At 43.0% G+C, this 22,257-nt stretch overlaps 1 protein-coding gene across 2 annotated transcripts; it reads left to right on the top strand.

The window, feature by feature from the left end:
• Positions 1-3,932: 3,932 nt before the first annotated feature.
• On the top strand, positions 3,933-22,229 carry LOC139389780 (coiled-coil domain-containing protein 92-like). 2 transcript variants are annotated; one of them, XM_071136725.1, is made up of 4 exons: positions 3,933-4,089; positions 7,600-7,773; positions 8,655-8,696; positions 20,646-22,229. In XM_071136725.1, the coding sequence occupies exons 2-4, from the start codon at positions 7,638-7,640 to the stop codon at positions 21,434-21,436; spliced, it is 969 nt and encodes a 322-aa protein (XP_070992826.1). In that variant the 5' UTR covers positions 3,933-4,089; positions 7,600-7,637; the 3' UTR covers positions 21,437-22,229. The 2 variants fall into 2 exon arrangements, with proteins under 2 accessions (XP_070992826.1, XP_070992827.1); XM_071136726.1 differs by lacking the exon at positions 3,933-4,089 and adding an exon at positions 5,879-6,123 and having other exon boundaries at positions 20,646-22,179.
• The last annotated feature ends 28 nt before the right edge of the window (positions 22,230-22,257 follow it).

Below are 22,257 nucleotides of genomic sequence, written 5' to 3'. Positions count from 1 at the left end.
CCCAAAAAATAACAACAAACAAAAGGAATTACATTTTTTTTGCTAAAGATGTGGGGCTCAAAACAGGTGGGGCTCTGCCCTGAATGGCAGGTCACCACTGAAAATGACACGTCCTGACCAAACATCCACAGCATGGCGTTAAACAAAGTAGAGTACTTTCAGAACAAGGCAGAATGCTTCAGGAAACAGTGCTTCGACAGTGGAAAAGTAAGTCAGCATGGAATTGTTGTCATTTTCTAAGCAGATATAATGGAGTACTTTATTTATTTATTTAACTAGGCAAGTCAGTTAGGAACACATTTTTATTGACAATGACGTCCTACAAGAAGGTAAAATGACTCCAGCGGAGACGGGGGATAGAAAAATACAAATAAATACAGGACAAAACACACATCACGAGATGAGAGACTGTGAGGACAGACGCTGGAGACGAGAAGCAAGTACAGAGAGTGAACATTGAATGAAACACAGACAGGAACAGAAAACGGACAGCGTCTGGACAGGGGGAAACAAAATGATGCTGATACGGGGATGAAACAGAGGAAACAGACTGATATATTGAAGGCAATCAAAACGTGAAGAAGAAGAATACCACTGAAAATATAAAAAAAGAAGGTCCAAGCATCTTCGACAGAGGGGGATCAATGTCACGTCCTGACCTTAGTTCCTTTTTTTATGTCTCTATTTTGGTTTGGTTGGGGCATGAGTTGGGGTGGGCATTCTGTTGTTTTTCTGTTTTCTTTTCTATGCGTTTGGCCTGGTATGGTTCCCAAACAGAGGCAGCTGTCTATCGTTGTCTCTGATTGAGAACCATACTTAGGTAGCCTTTTTCCACCTGGTGTTTGTGGGTAGTTGTTTCCTGTTTTGTGTTTTCACCTTTCAGGACTGTTTAGATTTTTCATTTCTTACATTCACGTTGTTATTTTGTATGTTCGTGTTCTGTGTTAATAAATGATCATGGACACTTACCACGCTGCATTTTGGTCCGATCCTTCCTACTCCTCATCCGATGAAGAAGAAGATCATTACAATCAAGCTGATTCTATACCAATTTGCAGAGGCCAGTTCATGAAGGAAGGCTTGCTCATTAAAGTTTTTTAGCAAGCGTCTATGACAAGTCAGGACAGGTAGTTTCACTGAGCAGCCACTACGAACAGAGGCTGTTAAACAGTGTTCACTAAGGTCATTACAGAAAACAACAGATTGATACCTATCAGGATTATTTGTAAGGATAACATCAAGGAGAGTAGCCTTTTCTTGGTGTTTGGAATCATACCTTGTGGGATTGGTAATAATCTGAGCAAGATTTAGGGAGTCCCATTGCTTTAGGACTTGGTCGGGTGGTTTAAGCATGTCCCAGTTCAGACTTAGTGTAAGTGGCCAGGAGAGAGCTTAGGGCATTTAGGGTACAGTGCTGATGGTGGCCTATAACATCCAGCAACAGTTAACAAAGAGTTATTTGAAAGTTGAATGCGTAAAACCAGCAAATCAAATTGTTTGGGGACAGACTTGGTGGAGACAACCGAGCACTGAAGGTGTTCCTTGGTAATGATTGCCACTTCACCACCTTTGGAAGATCTGTCTTGCAGAAAAAGGCTATAACCATAGACGTTAACATCAGTGTTAAAAACACTCTTTCTTAACAACGTCTCAGTAATGACCAACACATCTGGATTGGAGCCACACTTTCAAATTATTAATTTTAGGTAATAAGCTTCTCGTGTTAATGTGCAGAAAACCCAGGCTTTTACGAGAGCAGAAATCAGTGAAGCAGATATCAGAGCACAAATCAGAATTGGGGCTAGCAACATTAGATGGGCCAGGGTGTACATGCACATTTCCAGATATAATCAGCAGTAATACAATCAGGGCACGGCAGAGGACTGGGAGAGCTCTGCAGTGTTGATTTATAACATTTTAATGTGCATTAAATGACAACAATATCATATTGTACAGCAATTTCATCAGGTAACATGAATACAAAGCTGGTGAGAGGTTGTTAGAATAGGTTGTGAGGCCAAGAGTCCAATAGAGAGTCAGAGTCCTGAGTGTGGGAACAAACATACAACAAACATTTACCCACGGTTGGGTAAACAAGCTAGTTCATAGTCAACAAAGCCTGCAGGAGTCATGATGCAAATAGCATAAAGCACAAGCGAAAAATATAACAACTTGGGGTTAGCCATTGTAAGTTCAGAGTTAATCGCCTCAACAGTGCAACAGGGGAAGGGGAAGGTGTGGCGGGTGTACCTATACCAGATAGGGGGGAGACAAGGCAGACGGTGAACAGATCGCCAGGTGGAAACCAAGCAACAGTGCAGCAGGCAACGGGAGTAGGTGTCACACCGAGTTGGGAGAAGCTTTTTTCGGGAGGCATAATCCTTGTAGAAAACCCCAGCTAGCTAGCTCTCTGTCCGTCTTTTCCACGTGGAAAAGGAGGTCGTTAGCTAGCTATATCTTTTCCGTATCGGAGAATGGTCCTTTACGACGTCCAAACAAAGTTGTCCTGTTGTATTTCGGGGATTCTGAGGAGGATATCTAATCTGCGCAGATGGATGGGGCTTCAAAGTGAAACTCTCCTGCCATTGTTAGGCTCAAGAGTTTTCACACCTCTCACTTCATTCACACCTCAGTGCTAATTTCAGTCAGATTCTTTCCTAGCAGCTTGGTAGTTTAGTGGCCTTATTTATTGAGCCTCATATAACAAAATTACCTAGAGATTGTTGTATTTTACTTTTTGGCTTCAGAAAGTAGGTTCAGACTGAACATTACTCACTCAATGTTGTGTTGGATGGTATTTCCAGGTTCTGCTGTGTTTCTTCTGCAGGTTTTGGCATGATATAAGTTTTTTTCTTGATTGTCCTTGGTAGTAATAGTCCATTCAGGTCATTTTGTCCTTGATTTTGGACAACATTACCTGAATGGACTATTACTACCAAAGACAATCAAGAAAACAACTTATATCATGCCAAAACCTGCAGAAGAAACACAGTTTTGATGTTGAGGTTAGTATCTTGCAAAGAAATGTAAGTTTATCTACATTTATCCAAATCTAATTCTATATTTTTTGCAGGAGCCCATGCTGACACTCACTCCCCACCTCCCTGCCTTGATCGGGCCTACCGTACATCTTACTGTAGAAATTATGTTGAAAACGAGTCTAGATTGGAACTGTGCTGTTAAAATACAAGTCATAATTTGTATACTGAACTGGAATAAACTGATTGAAGCAATGTGTTTTTAGAGGCAAACACACTCACACAGTTCTGGGTTGCTCATCTACAGCAGGACTGAGAAAGTATGTTCTTGTCCAGTTTGGCACCACATACAAGACATGGTTCTCAACTCTGGCATACTTAAAAAACAAGTACAAAAACAGACTCAATGCTGAGCATGACCTCTATGTTGCACTGTCAAAAACTGAGCCCAGAATAGACATGCTTGGTAAAAACTTCAACCTGTGTGATTTGATTAATACACTTATTCCAGTTCAGAGTGAAAATGATTTATTGTATTTTAACAGCAACAGTTCCAACCTAGACAGATATGTTTTTAATGGGGAAAAATAAACATGATTAGCTATGTATATTTCATTTCATTGTTATTTGTTTTTGTCTATATTGCATTTGTTTTAGGCATAAGGGCAATGAAATGTGCCAATATTTGCTTATAGTTGCATATTTTCATAAGTTTATGTCCCAGAAAAACACAGAATTTCTAATTTAGGCCCCAGGCTGAAAAAGTCTGGGTTTAACAATTTTATGTTTACTAAAATCACATTTCCTTTGATTTTTTTATGCATCTATTTCTGAGTGTCAAGTTATAAGTAATAAAACAAACGACCATTTATTGAACATTGTTACTACTTTTAGTAGTATCCCATGATGCATCGCCTTATTTTGTTGTAGTTCAGGGAGATGAGCGAGAGAACTGACAGACATAGTCCTCTCTGTTACTGCAGACAACAGGAGCGTTTGACCAGCAGCAGCGACAATGCCTGACATGACAGAACGGATTTAGCCACTGTAGCAATTACGGCAACAATTTATATATTACAGAATATCAGACGATATTGTAATATTGTTGAAGGTAGGTATCACGATATGTTATTACATTTATAAACCGTTTTCCACATTGGTAACAGCAGGACCCCTCATCGATTGCACCTGTCTCTCGCAGAGTCTGGTTTTGTTAACATTCTCTAGCTAGCAGCAAGCTAGCCACATGAGCATAGCATTGTCAATGATTTATTGCTAAAATGAACATAACAACAGCTTCGAAATGTCTTCGCATGCAGCATCTTAGGTAGCGCTAGCTTCTGCACTCGTTGCTAACGTTAACGTTAGCTAACAGTTTGGTTGGCTAGCTAATTGTGACATGCCATGTGGGACTGGATATCAAGAATATAGCTACTAACGTTAGCTAGCTGACTTGATGGTTGGTTGGCTACACAAAATGACAATCGTATTTACTAACTAGTAGGTGTACTAGATATTACCAGTTCAGCTATTTGGATTTGGAGTGCAATAAGACGATGTTGTTTACAAACAGGGCGGCCTTAACCAATTGTTATGGACTGATCATCCTACGTCTGAATTACAGTTAACATCAAATGAAACAATTATCTCATGTAGCTAGATGCCTAGCTAACATTGTTGTCAAATAGATTTTTGATTGGAAAGTGATAATCAGACGCGTGCCTGTGAAAGTCGGATCGGGTGCTGTCCGCAATGCAGGTGCTGAAACCAATATAAAACTACTATAATTTTGTCCTTGCATGAGGTCAGTTTGACTTGCTTTTCCATTCGGAGGAATAATTCTAATGAATAATAATTATTGCTCCAAACCCAACTGGCTACCTTGCTGTTATGGAGACAAGTGGATACATTTGAATTCTGCACATTTTCTAGTATAGCAATGCGGCCTTAATATCTCAATTGATTATTCCAAAGCACATGGAAAGTTAGTTATATAAACTGGAACAAAGTATCCATGAGACGAAGATATTTGCTCAACACCCACCCTCCATAGGGTGACTTCATGATATTTTAGGCATACTAATTTGAGGCAGCACTTAGCTTGGTTAGGTGAATTGAAAGGGATTTTCTCAGTCTTAAGTGTGTGAGACTTCGACCAACCTTTTATCACAGGGGGTGTGTCTGTAGCGTTAATATCTGTTTAGCGAAGTATGGTAGCTAGTTTGTCTTGCTTCTGCAGTTCATTGGAGAGAGGGGAGGGGAGTTGGATATTCAATTTTCTCTCCAAAAGCAACATTAATTTAGGATAACTGAGTATATCAAATCACTACAAATGGAGAAAGAGGGTGGAGGGTTGTTTGTTGGTGATGTCATTACAATGTGATATCATTAGAAAAGTATCGTAATCTAATGTTGTCACTGTGCTATGACATCAGCTGAGCTCTCAAGAACCAAGCCTGATGCTAGGAATGGGTTGTGCTGTGTGAGAGTGTCTGCCATCCAGGGTTTACAGGAAGGACTCAGGATTACTCATTTATTATAGATTATCTCTGAGTGCACCCTTTATGACGCGTCTCTCTCTCTCTCTCTCTCTCTCTGTGATTACTCGGCTGTGTTGGAGGTCAACTGGTGTCCTTTGCTTCTGTACACAATGAGAGAATTTGACATAAATCTCCTATCGCTGTAGAGCAAGCTTTGAGAGCCATCAGAGGTGACACAATTTATTAATGTTAGTAAGCCGATGATGTAAGAGGGAGAAGCTATGAGATGTGTTATTGAAGCTTGCTTGCTAATGTATGCAGTGGAAGGCTCTCTCTGCACTCAGAGGGGAAAATCAATGTGCTCTCTACTCCCGGCCCAGTAGTGTTGTCTGGGAGAGGGTGGAGACAATGGGACGGCTGCTCTGCTCTGACTGAGTGATGGTCTCTTACCTCACCTCTGGGCGCTGTCTCTGGCTGAACACTGGATGCAAGGACGTCCAAGGAGGGAGGAAGGGACGGGAGACGAGCGGACCCTGCCTGCTGCTGGAGACTGGCTGCATCATGCCGCACCCTGTATCACTGTGACGTTTACTAATCTTCTCAGGATCTCTGAAAGCATTCTGTTCTTAGCCTCCTCCTCACGCTTTGTGCACTGAAATGGAGGAGTAAGTTCCTCCCAGAGTTTTTTTGTTCCTTGTAGCCTAGTTTTTTTTGGATGACCTGTTGATAATGACCTATTCAGCCTATGAAATACCCATTGGCCTGTTAACCTATTCATTTAATCAAATCCATACCGTGTGTTCTGAAATGTGTGTTCTCTTATATGGTATTTGTATTGGTATTCATTTGAGGTCTTTTTAATCCAGGGTCTTGTCTCATTAAAGTGTTGATGTTTATTTTAAGCAACATGCTGGTAAAGGGCCCAAGAAACCCAACAAAAATGCAGATGACTTGTTTCCCCCTGAGGTGTCTTCTTTAGAGACGTAGACTGCTCTCTATCTGATGATAAAATCAATAGTTCGACATCAGTGTGCGTAAGCCAATTAGAGTAAGCAAAAAGGTATTCGCCTATGTGACCCTTCTCTCCTTGCAAGAAATATAGAATTAGGCTGCATTGCGAATTCTATCAGTATAACAAAGGGTATTGACTGAGTAGTGACCAAGAAACTGTATAAATGTACTCGGTTCATTATAATTTCTACATAGTTCCGATTTGGTTTGAGTCATTTTTAAAGTATACTGAACAAATATATAAACGCAACATGTAAAGTGATTTTCCCGTGTTTCATTAAATAAATCGCTGAAATGTTCCATACGCACAAAAAGCTTATTTCTCTCAAATTTTGTGACCAAATTTGTTTACATGTGTGTTCGTGGGGATTTCTCCTTTGCCAAGATAATCCAGCCACCTGACAGGTGTGGCATATCAAGAAGCTGATTAATCAGCATGATCATTACACAGGTGCACCATGTGCTGGTATACAATAAAAGGCTACTCTATATTGTGCAGTTTTGGCACACAACACAATGCTACAGATGTTTTGAGGGAGTTTGCAATTGGCATGCTGACTGCAGGAATGTCCAACATAGCTGTTGTCAGAGAATTGAATGTTAATTTCTCTACCATATGCCGCCTCCAACGTCATTTTCTAGAATTTGGCAATATGTCCAACCGGCATCACAACCACAGACCACGAGTAACCATGCGGGAATTTCTGATAATGGGGGCATTCTGAGGAGTATTTCTGTCTGAAATAAAGCCCTTTTATAGGGAAAAACTAATTCTGATTGGCTAGGTCTGGCTCCCAGTGGGTGGCCTGGCTCCCAGTGGGTGGGCCTATGCCCTCCCAGGCCCACTCATGGCTGCACCCCTGCCCAGTCATGTAGAGCCATAGATTAGGGCCTAATGAATTTACTATATTTCAATTGACTGAGTTCCTTCTATGAACTTGTATGTTGCGTATATATTTTTATTCACTATATATTGAGTTATCCTCACCCCAAAAGTACGAAAAATCAAAGGCAAAGTAACGCTGGTGCACATCCCAAATGGGTGAAAGGGGAGCATTTAGGCTAAGCACTGAACCCCAGATGGTACGGCTCTTGTTTTGATGTTGTCTCTCTGTCATCTATGTTTGCAGGTCTCTAGAGCTGGTGTGTTTCTACTGCATCGTCTGCCATGGCATCCCCCACTGGTACCCTAGAGAATAATCTGCACAGCGCCCAGAAGAACCTGCTCTTCCTCCAGCAGGACCATGCCAAGACACTGAAAGGTCTACATGCAGAGATCCGCAGACTACAACAGCACTGTACAGGTGAACATGCTGAACCTCAAACTGAACTTGAACTAGGGCCACTAGACCTAGATACATACACTTCACAGGGTTCGTACAGTCATGAAAATCCTGGAAAAGTATTGGAATTTGAAAATGGTGTTTTCCAGGCCTGGAAAAGTTTTGGAAAACAATAAAATAAAAAAATAAAAATGTATCCATCAAATAAAAATCAACATATCAGCCAGAATCAGAATGACAATATTGCATCTGTGTTTGCGCACATCACTTGCATAGTGCGAGACTAGTTTGCCGTTGCTTAAGGAGAGAGTGACAGTCGGGACATTACAGCAACAGGTAGGCCTATAAAATATGATAGGGAACAGATGAACTAGGTAGCCAAATCAAAACATATCTTGTACCCTCTAGTTAACTGTTTAGCTATTATTAGCATATATTTTGTTATGTCCCCAAAAACATTCCATCGACAATCGTGAAAAGGTCATAGAAAGTTGATTTTCAATATTTGACAACTAACAAACACCAAAATAAAATCTAGACCGTCAGGGAGAGTCTAAAACTCCAAAATGATGCATTGATTTTGTTATATGTTTGATATTTGAGTCACTCAGATAGCCATAAGTCTTGTCAAAATGTGTAGAATTTCAGGAAATTTGCTTTAAAACAGCTAAATGTTGTCTTTGTGGCCAACAGGATAGACTGTTTAGGGTAGGCGACCTGCCCTGGCCATGCCCAACATCTAATCCATATTTTGATCCAGAAAAAAGCCTGCTCTCCACTAGAGCTGCTAGACAGGCTCTCTGAATAGCATGCTCCTTTATGCCACCCCACCAATCCTGTCAGAGCTGAAGATGTCACTTCCTGGTCTGACGGTGACATTTGATCCTCCTCTCTTTTCACAGACTTGACATATGAGCTGACAGTGAGAAGTTCAGATCCAACAGGTAAGAGGCGTCCTTTCATAACGTGACCCCAGGCACACACACTTGGCCTGGCTTTTTCAATACTTAATTATTACATAGTAATACCATAGTTATTGAGAGATTACTACTTTTTTACTGGGGTGGGATCCAGTCAGTTTATTTTCTCACAATTTTTCTAGATGTAATTCTGTGGGAACTTTCTCTGTTTTGACTTGACTCTGCTGTCATTGTGTAAGTAATGCCAGTACTGGCAGTATAGTACACTGTTAGACAGACATGGAATGTAGCCATTGATGTTTTACCACTTGTAGTTATTCTCTTTGACACTGATTTCACTTTGATTGGAAAACTTTTGAAATTAAATTGATATATTTTCAATGCCTCTGCAAACTATCGTACTGGCAGGTATATTGTTCATGATATTATATAGCCTATGTGAACTAAAAATCGCTCTCTGCTTGGCTTCACACTGGCTGTTCGAAAACAGTGGCAGTGCCCGTGAACAGCCCAGGTACTAAAACCTGCAAAGCTATAAATTAGACTTTCTGCAGCAGAACAGAGGCCTCTGTATGTCTTAGCCCTGGGAATGGGAGAGAGCAGAAGGCTTGTGCTGTATCCTGGTAACACTCTCCCACCCAGGAAGCGGTGCTCTGCGGCCGGGACCCCCTGCTGTTCAGGGCACTATCCTCCTTTCACTGTCAGCTCACCGTCAAGCTCATAGCACAGCCCCCTCCTCCACGTTACCATGGACATGTCACAGAGTCAAACAGAAGTCTAAATTATATACACAGGAGAACTGACAATGAGCATACAGTAGAACCACACAGAGGTCCAACTCTGGGATTTGACCACGTAGTAGACAGACTCATAGGAATTGAACATGAATCACAGGGGATCTGTGCAATAGGTAGAAAATAGAGCAATCAATGTGATGATAGATATCCTGTATACGGTCAGTACTACAGAAATACTATTAACAATGGGCAGAAGTCAAGGCCCTCCCACCCTCATATTTCAGGACATCATTACAGTCTTGATTAAGCAGCTGAAATAGCTTTATATACTTGCCAGAGAACAGTGAGCTGATACTCACACTTTGTAGCATCTCTAGCCATGGACCCAAGCAAAAAATAATGATAAAAAAGCTAAACAAATCATGGTTCTGAAATCAGGCTTGATCTTTGATGTCTTTTGTGCTTTTGAATTATTGAATGGGAAATCAGTCAGTTCACTGTTACAGAATAACAGTAGGTTGTACGACAGGTAACATATCTCAATTAATGTTACCTTGTGAATCCTGTAAAGGGGCTCTGTGCAGTGCAGACAGCGCAGTACTGTGGGGGCTATTTTCAGAGACAGTAGCAGGTTAGTGTGGGACAACACGCAGATTTCAGTGCAGGAAATTAGATGATGTGTCACAGCACTAATGGACAGTCTGCGACCTACTTAGTGCAGCAGGCAGGGCTCAGTGGCTCAAAACAAAGACGACATCCCCTCTCTCGGCTGGTAAAGAAACACCAATCATGACCCCCCCCGCCCATTAAGCTGATAGGAAATATACCAGACTGCCCAGTATAGAAAATAGACGTCTACTCTAGTATTCGTTGTAGATGGGTTGTATTGGGTAGACATCATTATGTGTGCTCTACAGTATGATATAGGCCTATCTATCTGATACAGAGAGGTAATAGCTAGGCTATATCTGTACAGTAGCTGCTTGTGAATGTGTGTCTGATCAACGCTAATGGGGTGGGGTGGGGTAAGGTAGGAGCTGTGTTGATGTGGTAAGGAGAGGATGAAGAGCAATGATGGTCAGAGCAGTGCTGTGACCTTGCTATCGACCAGATCTGTAATTTGAGACAGGAGCTCTTCTCTCTCTCTCTCTCTCTCTCTCTCTCTCTCTCTCTGCCCACCGCAGATGAGTCTCTGTAGACCATCACTCACATCAGCTGACAGACTCAGTCCATGGTCAGTGGATATACTTACTCTAGAAGCACTAAAACAGTCATTTGGACTGCTCATGAATGTCATTTTTGTATTACTCTGACATTTTTAAAGTCATGCCCCTTTCCGTCCTTGACATTTCCGAGATACAGGGCATCGGGAAGTATTCTGACCTATTGACTTTTTCCACATTTTGTTGCGTCACAGCCTTATTCTAAAATTGATTAAGTAGTTTTTTCCCCCTCATCAATCTACAGACAATACCCCATAATGACAGAGCGAAAACAGGTCTTTAGAATTTTTTGCTAATTTATACAAAATAAAAAACTTAAATATCACATTGACATAAGTATTCAGAATCTTTACTTTAGGTGTTGATGCACCTTTGGCAGCGATTACAGCCTTGAGTCTTCTTGGGTATGACGCTACAAGTTTGGCACACCTGTATTTGGGGAGTTTCTCCCATTCTTCTCTGTAGATACTCTCAAGCTCTGTCAGGTTGGATGGGGGGGTGTTGTTGCGCTGCTATTTTCAGGTCTCTTCAGAGATATTAGATTGGGTTCAAGTCCAGGCTCTGGCTGGGCCACTCAAGGACATTTAGAGACTTTTCCCGAAGCCACTCCTGCATTGTCTTAGCTGTGTGCTTAGGGTCATTGTCCTGTTGGAAGGTGAACATTTTCCCCAATCTGAGGTCCTGATCGCTCTAGAGTAGATTTTCATCAAGGATCTCGCAGTATTTTGCTACGTTCATCTTTCCCTCCATTCCGACTAGTCTCCCAGTCCCTGCCGATGGAAAAACATCCCCACAGCATGATGCTTCCACAACCAAGCGTCACTGTAGGGATGGTGCCACGTTTCCTACAAGCATGATAATTGGCATTCAGGCCAAAGAGTTCAATCTTAGTTTCATCAGACCAGAGAATCTTGTTTCTCATGGTCTGAGAGTCCTTTAGGTGCCTTTTGGAAAACTCTAAGCGGGCTGTCATGTGCCTTTTACTGAGGAGTGGCTTCCGTCTGGCCACTCTACCATAAAGGCCTGATTGGTGGAGTGCTGCAGAGATGGTTCTCCTTCTGGAAAGTTCTCCCGTCTACACAGAGGAACTCTGGAGCTCTGTCAGAGTGACCATCGGGTTCTTGGTCACCTCCCTTACCAAGGCCCTTCTGCCCCGATTGCTCAGTTTGGTCGGGCGGACAGTTCTAGGAAGAGTCTTGGCTATTCATAACTTCTTCCATTTAAGAATGATGGAGGCCACTGTGTTCTTGGGGACCTTCAATGCTGCGGAAATGTATTCGTACCCTTCCCCAGATCTCTGCCTTGACACAATCCTGTCTTGGAGCTCTACGGACAATTCCTTCGACCTCATGGCTTGGTTTTTGCTCTGACATGCACTGGCAACTGTGGGACCTTATATACAGTGCCTTGCGAAAGTATTCGGCCCCCTTGAACTTTGCGACCTTTTGCCACATTTCAGGCTTCAAACATAAAGATATAAAACTGTATTTTTTTGTGAAGAATCAACAACAAGTGGGACACAATCATGAAGTGGAACGACATTTATTGGATATTTCAAACTTTTTTAACAAATCAAAAACTGAAAAATTGGGCGTGCAAAATTATTCAGCCCCTTTACTTTCAGTGCAGCAAACTCTCTCCAGAAGTTCAGTGAGGATCTCTGAATGATCCAATGTTGACCTAAATGACTAATGATGATAAATACAATCCACCTGTGTGTAATCAAGTCTCCGTATAAATGCACCTGCACTGTGATAGTCTCAGAGGTCCGTTAAAAGCGCAGAGAGCATCATGAAGAACAAGGAACACACCAGGCAGGTCCGAGATACTGTTGTGAAGAAGTTTAAAGCCGGATTTGGATACAAAAATATTTCCCAAGCTTTAAACATCCCAAGGAGCACTGTGCAAGCGATAATATTGAAATGGAAGGAGTATCAGACCACTGCAAATCTACCAAGACCTGGCCGTCCCTCTAAACTTTCAGCTCATACAAGGAGAAGACTGATCAGAGATGCAGCCAAGAGGCCCATGATCACTCTGGATGAACTGCAGAGATCTACAGCTGAGGTGGGAGACTCTGTCCATAGGACAACAATCAGTCGTATATTGCACAAATCTGGCCTTTATGGAAGAGTGGCAAGAAGAAAGCCATTTCTTAAAGATATCCATAAAAAGTGTCGTTTAAAGTTTGCCACAAGCCACCTGGGAGACACACCAAACATGTGGAAGAAGGTGCTCTGGTCAGATGAAACCAAAATTGAACTTTTTGGCAACAATGCAAAACGTTATGTTTGGCGTAAAATCAACACAGCTGAACACACCATCCCCACTGTCAAACATGGTGGTGGCAGCATCATGGTTTGGGCCTGCTTTTCTTCAGCAGGGACAGGGAAGATGGTTAAAATTGATGGGAAGATGGAGCCAAATACAGGACCATTTTGGAAGAAAACCTGATGGATTCTGCAAAAGACCTGAGACTGGGATGGAGATTTGTCTTCCAACAAGACAAAGATCCAAAACATAAAGCAAAATCTACAATGGAATGGTTCAAAAATAAACATATCCAGGTGTTAGAAGGGCCAAGTCAAAGTCCAGACCTGAATCCAATCGAGAATCTGTGGAAAGAACTGAAAACTGCTGTTCACAAATGCTCTCCATTCAACCTCACTGAGCTCGAGCTGTTTTGCAAGCAGGAATGGGAAAAAAATTCAGTCTCTCGATGTGCAAAACTGATAGAGATATACCCCAAGCGACTTACAGCTGTAATCGCAGCAAAAGGTGGCGCTACAAAGTATTAACTTAAGGGGGCTGAATAATTTTGCACGCCCAATTTTTCAGTTTTTGAATTGTTAAAAAAGTTTGAAATATCCAATAAATGTCGTTCCACTTCATGATTGTGTCCCACTTGTTGTTGATTCTTCACAAAAAAATACAGTTTTATATCTTTATGTTTGAAGCCTGAAATGTGGCAAAAGGTCGCAAAGTTCAAGGGGGCCGAATACTTTCGCAAGGCACTGTATATCTTTATGTTTGAAGCCTGAAATGTGGCAAAAGGTCGCAAAGTTCAAGGGGGCCGAATACCTTCGCAAGGCACTGTAGACAGGTGTGTGCCTTTCCAAATCATGTCCAATTAGTTGTGACATAACATTTTTGCATCTGAGCTCCTAGAGTGTGTGGCTCTCCTTTATTTTTTTAAAAGTGTTTCCTCGCCTAAATAGGTGTGCCTTTCTTTCGCCTTCACAATTAGTTGGGTTTAACACAGGTGGTCTCCAAAGTAATACAAACATCTCAAGGATGAGAAATGGAAACAGGATGCACCGGAGCTCAATTTCGAGTATCATAGCAGAGTCTGAATACTTAAGTAAATAAGGTAATTCTGTTTTTGTTTTTTTTGCAAACATTTCCAAAAACCTGTTTTCGATTTGTCATTATGTGGTATTGTGTGTAGATTGATGAGGATTTTGTATTTATTTAATGCATTTTAGTATAATGCTGTAACGTAACAAAATGTGGAAAAGGTGAAGGGGTCTGAACACTTTCCAAATGAACTGTAACACACGGTCGTTGTTAGAATCTTAAATTCACAAACAGAACTGGAGTTATAACCATTTTTAAATGGTATTCCCAAGTTGCCCCTCCTTCTCCCGACAGTAGGGCCTGCTCCCCTCCTTCTCCCGACAGTAGGGCTTGCTCCCCTCCTTCTCCCGACAGTAGGGCCTGCTCCCCTCCTTCTCCCGACAGTAGGGCTTGCTCCCCTCCTTCTCCCGACAGTAGGGCCTGCTCCCCTCCTTCTCCCGACAGTAGGGCTTGCTCCCCTCCTTCTCCTGACAGTAGGGCTTGCTCCCCTCCTTCTCCCGACAGTAGGGCCTGCTCCCCTCCTTCTCCCGACAGTAGGGCTTGCTCCCCTCCTTCTCCTGACAGTAGGGCTTGCTCCCCTCCTTCGCCCGACAGTAGGGCCTGCTCCCCTCCTTCTCTCGACTGTTGAAGGTGCTCTGCCCAGTTCATAACTGAACCTAAACTATGCCCAAACTAATTTCACACATAAGAACAGAATAAATAAATTAAGTGAAGTATGATGGGGGAGAATGGGTGATTTGATGAGCGAGGGGAAGCGTACGCTGCAGTCAGACATCTTTGTCCTCGTCTTGTCGAGTGTGGTGTGGATCTGCTATTTTCTTTACTTATATATATTTTTATATATATTTTTCTTCGCATATATATATATATATATATATATGTGTGTGTGTGTGTGTGTGTATTTTATTTATTTATTTATTTTATATATTTTTTTTCTTAACCTCAACATACTCTCCTGCAATCTGCCTCACTCAATGTGGTGTGGATCTGCTATTTTCTTTACTTTTGAACCGGAACCCCCAACAGAAGCTAGCCAGCTAACTAGCTACTAGCTAGTAGTCAGCTAGCCACTGCTAGTGGTCATCAGCTAACCTTTAGCCCGGACAACTTGCCAGTCTGCACAGCTCGAGCAAATCAAACTTATTTTTCTCCATATCTCCGGATTCCTACCGCAAGCTCTGAACCTTTTCACCTGGATCATCGCAGCTAGCTAGCTACTATTCCGAGTGGCCACTCCTGGCTAACATCTCTGTCCCGAAGCAAGAACCAATTAGCCTGGAGCTAGCCTTTGCTAGGCCCATCTCCCGGCTACCTGAAGAGGTCCATCAGCCACTCCTTGGGCTACAATACCTATTTTGACAATTGGCCTGGACCCCTTTTATTGCCGACACGGAGCCCTGCCGATTCCATCACGACTGGACTACCGACATAATCTGCCCGAGGGGGTTTTTCATCTGGCTCCTCCGTTACGACGCCACCTGAATGCCCATCTGCTAGCCGCGGCCCGCTAGCTGTCTAGAGCATATCGGACAAATTCTTTGGTCACAATACCTATTTTAGAACCTTTTACCACTCGGAGCCCTGCTCATCCATCACGACTAGTCTGCCGACGTAACAGCACGAGGGGGCCACAACAGACTTCTTCCGTTGCGACGTCCCTCTAAGGCCCTTCTGCTAGCTTGCTAGCCCCGGCCCACTAGCTGTCTGAATCGACGTGTCTCCAGCCCGCCGAGCTATTCACTGGACCCCTATGATCACTCGGCTACGCATGCCTCTCCCTAATGTCAATATGCCTTGTCCATTGCTGTTTTGGTTAGTGATTATTGCCTTATTTCACCATAGAGCCTCTACCCCTGCTCAATACACCTTAGCTAACCCTTTAGTTCCACCTCCCACACATGTGGTGACCTCACCTGGTTTAAATGATGTTTCTATAGACAATATCTCTCTCATCGTCACTCAATGCCTAGGTTTACCTCCACTGTATTCACATCCTACCATACCTTTGTCTGTACATTACGCCTTGAATCTATTCTACTGTGCCCATAAACCTGCTCCTTTTACTCTCTGTTCCGAACGTACTAGACGACCAGTTCTTATAGCCTTTAGCCGTATCCTTATCCTACTCCTCTTCTGTTCCTTTAGTGATGTAGAGGTTAATCCAGGCACGGCAGTGTCTAGCTCCATTCCCATTCCACGGGCGCTCTCATTTGTTGACTTCTGTAACCGTAAAAGCCTTGGTTTCATGCATGTTAACATTATAAGCCTCCTCCCTAAGTTTGTTTTATTCACTGCTTTAGCATACTCTACCAACCCGGATGTCCTAGCCATGTCTGAATCCTGGCTTAGGAAGACCACCAAAAATGTCCATCCCTAACTATAACATTTTCCGACAAGATAGAACTGCCAAAGGGGGTGGAGTTAGCCTGCAGAGTTCTGTCTTACTATCCAGGTCTGAGTCCAAACAATTTCAGCTTCTACTTTTAAAAATCTACCTTTCCAGAAACAAGTCTCAGAAACAACTCTCAACAAGTCTCAGCTGTGCCCTGGACACCATATATGAATTGATTACCCCCCATCTATCTTCAGAGCTCGTGCTGTTAGGTGACCTAAACTGGGACATGCTTAACACCCCGGCCATCCTACAATCTAAGCTTGATGCCCTCAATCTCACACAAATTATCAATGAACCTACCAGGTGCAAACCCAAATCCATAAACACGGGCACCCTCATAGATATCATCCTAACCAACCTGCCCTCTAAATACACCTCTGCTGTCTTCAACCAGGATCTCAGCTATCACTGCCTCATTGCCTGCGTCCATAATGGGTCTGCGGTCAAACGACCACCCCTCAACACTGTCAAATGCTCCCTAAAACACTTCAGTGAGCAGGCCTTTCTAATCAACCTGGCCTGGGTATCCTGGAAGGATATTGACCTCATTCCGTCAGTAGAGGATGCCTGGTTATTCTTTAAAAGTGCTTTCCTCACCATCTTAAATAAGCATGCCCCATTCAAATAAAATTGAACCAGGAATAGATATAACCCTTGGTTCACTCCAGACCTGACTGCCCTTGACCAGCACAAAAACATCCTGTGGTGTACTGCATTAGCATTGAATAACCCCTGCGATATGCAACTTTTCAGGGAAGTTAGGAACCAATATACACAGGCAGTTAAGAAAGCAAAGGCTAGCTTTTTCAAACAGAAATGTGCATCCTGTAGCACAAAATCCAAAACGTTCTGGGACACTAAAGTTCATGGAGAATAAGAGCACCTCCTCCCAGCTGCCCACTGCAGGCTAGGAAACATTGTCACCACCGATAAATCCACGATAATTGAGAATTTCCATAAGCATTTCTCTACGGCTGGCCATGCTTTCCACCTGGCTACCCCTACCCAGGTCAACAGACCTGCACCCCCCACAGCAATTTGCCCAAGCCTCCCCATTTCTCCTTCACCCAAATCCAAACAGCTGATGTTCTGAAAGAGCTGCAAAATCATGACCCCTGCAAATCAGCCAGGCTAGACAATCTGGACCCTCTCTTTCTAAAATTATCTGCCGAAATTGTTGCAACCCCTATTACTAGCCTGGTCAACCTCTCTTTCGTATCGTCTGAGATCCCCAAAGATTGGAAAGCTGCTGCGGTCATCCCCCTCTTCAAATGGGGAGACACTCTAGACCCAAACTGCTACAGACCTATATCTATCCTACCTTGCCTTTCATCGAAAGGTCTTCGAAAGCCAAGTTAACAAACAGATCACCGACCATTTCGATTCCCACTGTACCTTCTCCGCTATGCAATCTGGTTTCCGAGCTGGTCATGGGTGCACCTCAGCCACGCTCAAGGTCCTAAACGATATCATAACCGCCATCGATAAGAGACAATACTGTGCAGCTGTATTCATCGACCTGGCCAAGGTTTTCGACTGTTGTCCGGACCTCAGGCAGTCTCTATGGCAGTGCCACAGGGTTCGACTCTTTTCTCTGTATACATCACTGTATACATCAATGATGTCGCTCTTGCTGCTGGTGATTCTCTGATCCACCTCTACGCAGACGACACCATTCTGTATTCTTCTGGCCCTTCTTTGGACACTGTGTTAACTAACCTCCAGATGAGCTTCAATACCATACAACTCTCCTTCCGTGGCCTCCAACTGCTCTTAAACGCAAGTAAAACTAAATACATGCTCTTCAACCGATCGCTGCCCACACCTGCCCACCCGTCCAGCATCACTACTCTGGACGGTTCTGACTTCGAATATGTAGACAACTACAAATACCTAGGTGTCTGGTTAGACTAAACTCTCCTTCCAGACTCACATTAAGCATCTCCAATCCAAAGTTAAATCTAGAATTGGCTTCCTATTTCGCAACAAAGCATCCTTCACTCATGCTGCCAAACATACCCTCGTAAAACTGACTCTCCTACCGATCCTTGACTTTGGCAATGTCATTTACAAAATAGCCTCCAACACTCTACTCAGCAAACTGGATGCAGTCTATCACAGTGCCGTCCGTTTTGTCACCTAAGCCCCATATACTACCCACCACTACCACCTGCATGCTCTCGATGTTTGGCCCTCACTTCATATTCGTCACCAAACCCACTGGCTCCAGGTCATCGATAAGTATTTTCTAGGTAAAGCCCCGCCTTATTTCAGCTCACTGGTCACCATAGCAGCACCCACCCGTAGCACCCGCTCCAGCAGGTATATTTTACTGGTCACCCCCAAAGCCAACTCCTCGTTTGGCCGCCTTTCCTTCCAGTTCTCTGCTGTCAATGACTGGAACGAACTGCAAAAATCACTGAAGTTGGAGACTCAAAACTCCCTCGCTAACTTTAAGCACCAGCAGTTAGAGCAGCTCACAGATCACTGCACCTGTACATTGCCCATCTGTAAATAGCCCATCCAACTACCTCATCCTTTTATTTATTTTGCCACTTTGTACCCCAGTATCTCTACTTGCACACTCATCTTCTGCACATCTATCACTCCAGGGTGTAATTGCTATATTGTAATTTTTTCGCCACTATGGACTATTTATTGCCTTACCTCCCTTATCCTCCCTCATTTGGACACACTGTATATAGACTTTTTCTATTTTATTATTGACTGTGTGTTTGTTAATTCCATGTGTAACTCTGTGTTGTTGTTTGTGTTGCACTGCTTTGCTTTGTCTTGGCCAGGTCACAGTTGTAAATGGGAACCTGTTCTCAACTTGCCTACCTGGTTAAATAAAGGTGAAATAAATAAAACATTTAAAAAATAATGTAATCACCAATTGTGAATGAAGTACAGGGTGGGTCATTCTATTGTATGGATCTATTCTAATTATAATCTCAAAATGGTATGTATCCTATATCAGTCCACTGAATCCAAGCAGTCTTATCAGTCTACTCTGTCCTACATAGAGTGCACAGTGTGCGTAATATACAATGGCAAGAAGACCAAGACGAATGGATCTACTTGCTGCATTAGCGTTGCTACAAAACAAGCCTGGCCGATTATCAGTACAAAATGTCCTCACTGAGAGAGAAGGCCCTACATCGGAAGCAAAAACAACATCTGCAACAAGCTGACAATAATTGACAATTATTTACATCTGTTGCTTCTGTCCTGATGTTCACTATTTATCAAGCACACTTTGCGCTTATAATGATGTTTAGTTTACTGATGTTTTCATCATTTCACCGTGTGTCTTGGTGAGTGGGGTATTTTTTATTTTTTTTGTCATTATAGACAGAAGCTGTTACCGCTTTCTAACACATGCTTTCTATGTCATAGTTGTAACAAAGGCACGTCCCTCTCCAGCGCTTGTGTTCGTTGATTATTATTATTTTTATGCACACCTGTCACCATCGTTACGCGCATCAGCGCCTAATCAGACTCAATCACCTGCTTGATTACCTTCCCTATAACTGTCACTCCTGCACGCTGCTCGTGTTTCTTGTTTTGTCCATGTTCATTTTATTTATTAAATTATTCACTCCCTGTACTTCCTTCCCGCTGGGAGTCGGGATTTTTGTGTACCTATGATAAAAATTACAGACCTCTAAATGCTTTGTAAGTAGGAAAACCTGCAAAATCGGCAGTGTATGAAATACTTGTTCTCCCCACTGTACATATGTAGGATGTTATTTTGACCAGTTTTCTACAGCAGGAAAATAATCCTGCAGTAACAGGAAATGTGAATTATTATCTGGATTAGAATTAATTGACATTTATATAGGGGTTGCGACATTTTTAGTTGAGGCAAATCAAGTCTGACATTTTTAAGATGAAATTACTTTCTTTAGAAGCATTTTTTAACCTTGAATACACTACAAGTTTGCATTTCCTGCTGTGCAGGAAATTTCCTGCAACAACAGGGAGATCAAATTAAGATCCTATATCTGTACACAAGCCTACAGTATGTTAACTGCAGATGGCAGCCCTACCAGACAAATAGCAAAACAGCCTTGTTTGTACTCCTGATGGAATATTTTGAGAGGAATGGACAATGTTTTATTGTGGATCCAAATAAAGCAGGCTATGTGCGACTATTTTGTGTGTTGCAACAGGGTGTAGATTTCTGATGGTTGTGTGAATGTGCATTTTTTGTCTTCATATAGAGGTCTAACAGTGTGATTTGTTTGTGTGTGTGCAGACAGCAGTGAGGCACGCTGCAGGGAGCTACACAGTAAGTGTGAGGAGCTTGAGGCTCAGCTGAAAGTGAAGGAGGAGGAGAACACTGAGCTGCTGAGGGACCTGGAGCAGAAGAATGCCATGATCTCTGTCCTAGAGAACACCATCAAGGAAAGGGAGAAGAAGTACCTGGAGGAGCTGAAGATGAAGAGCCACAAGCTGGCTGTCCTGTCTGGAGAGCTGGAGCAGAGAGCCAGCACCATTGCCTACCTCACCTCTCAGCTCCACGCCACCAAGAAAAAGCTCCTGGCAGGCAGCTCCTCTGAGGCCAGCCCCAACGTCAGCCCTGTGAGCTCCTACAAGCCCACCCCTCCCAAAGCCAAGGACCGTCAGTCTGGCCCTGAGACCCCTCTACGCCGCATGAAGAAGAGCCTGTCTCAGCCGCTGCACTCTGAGTTAACCGAGCTGTACCGGCTGGGTTCTGACGGGAGGAGGAAGGTCCTACGGGAGGCGGTGGACGCCATGCCCGACCCCACCCCATTTCTGCAGGCAGCTCGAGACACGCCTGATCTGCAGATGGTACGAGACCGGCCTGCCGTCATCCCCCCCATCGCCTGTGATCGCTCGTCCAGCCCCCGCCACAGCCTGGCACGGGACCGTCAGCACCGGGCACACGTGGGAGTGGCACACCGCATCCACCACAGCACCCCTCCACTAGCGCCGTCTCAGCCAGAGGTGGAGATGCTGGCTGTGGACCAGGTCAATGGGGACAAGGTGGTGAGGAAGCGATCCGGGGCGGACAGAACAGTTTAACACACGACAAGAGCGGGAAGGAGCATCACCTACTGTATAATCAGCTGCTTTTTATGCAATTCTGCAACGAGCAAAAGAAAGTCAAATGGGATACAGACAAAAAAATAAAAATGTCACTTTCTTCACTTCAAAAAACATTTTTAATATGTAGACACGGACTACTGTAAGCATGCCAAATGTTTTGCTTTGAAACCCATGTGACTTAAACATCCTGTCCTTTTTGCATGGTCTCTCATCTCACTCCATCTTACATCGTGCACATAAACTTCTCCGCCAAACATCTGCATTATTGCCTGCTTACCTGGTGAATCCAATACACATCGTCATAGTTAATACTACAGTTACGTTATCCATACTTCATCTGGTCAGCAATACTCTCCAGACAGATAAACAAGCTATATGAAGTCTGCAGCTACTTACATGTTATAGAAGTTAACTTATTAAACTAATACTCCCTGAATGTTTCTCATCTTGTGATGTTAATACATTAACAGAAACAAAATCACACAAATGAATTGGTAATTGTCTAGTTATCACACAAATGAATTGGTTTCATGTCATGGGCATTTCTAAGACATAATCTACACAGAACTGTCTGACCTATGTGTCCGTGATCTCTGTAAATATGTGATGGATTTTTTATTTATGGTTTGTTTTACTTTTAAATATAGAAAAATACATCTCAAGTATCGAAAAGTGGCATAATCACTTATTGTCATGCTTCTCACATCACACTTACTCGTCCTTGAATACTATGTATATGACAATATAATAAAGCAGTCTTTTTTTGCTACTAACGTGGTGTGTGTTGGGAAGAATCT

This window comes from Oncorhynchus clarkii, chromosome 30 (assembly GCF_045791955.1).
Source record: "Oncorhynchus clarkii lewisi isolate Uvic-CL-2024 chromosome 30, UVic_Ocla_1.0, whole genome shotgun sequence".
Taxonomy (NCBI): domain Eukaryota; kingdom Metazoa; phylum Chordata; class Actinopteri; order Salmoniformes; family Salmonidae; genus Oncorhynchus; species Oncorhynchus clarkii.
This window is presented reverse-complemented; position numbering and strand designations above follow the sequence as displayed.

Bases quoted from the DNA above. Each gene is read 5' to 3' on its own strand.
- LOC139389780 (XM_071136725.1), top strand. From the start codon at position 7,638: ATGGCATCCCCCACTGGTACCCTAGAGAATAATCTGCACAGCGCCCAG. The intron at 7,774-8,654 runs GTGAACATGCTG...CTCTTTTCACAG, and splicing joins ACTACAACAGCACTGTACAG to ACTTGACATATGAGCTGACA. The intron at 8,697-20,645 runs GTAAGAGGCGTC...GTGTGTGTGCAG, and splicing joins GAGAAGTTCAGATCCAACAG to ACAGCAGTGAGGCACGCTGC.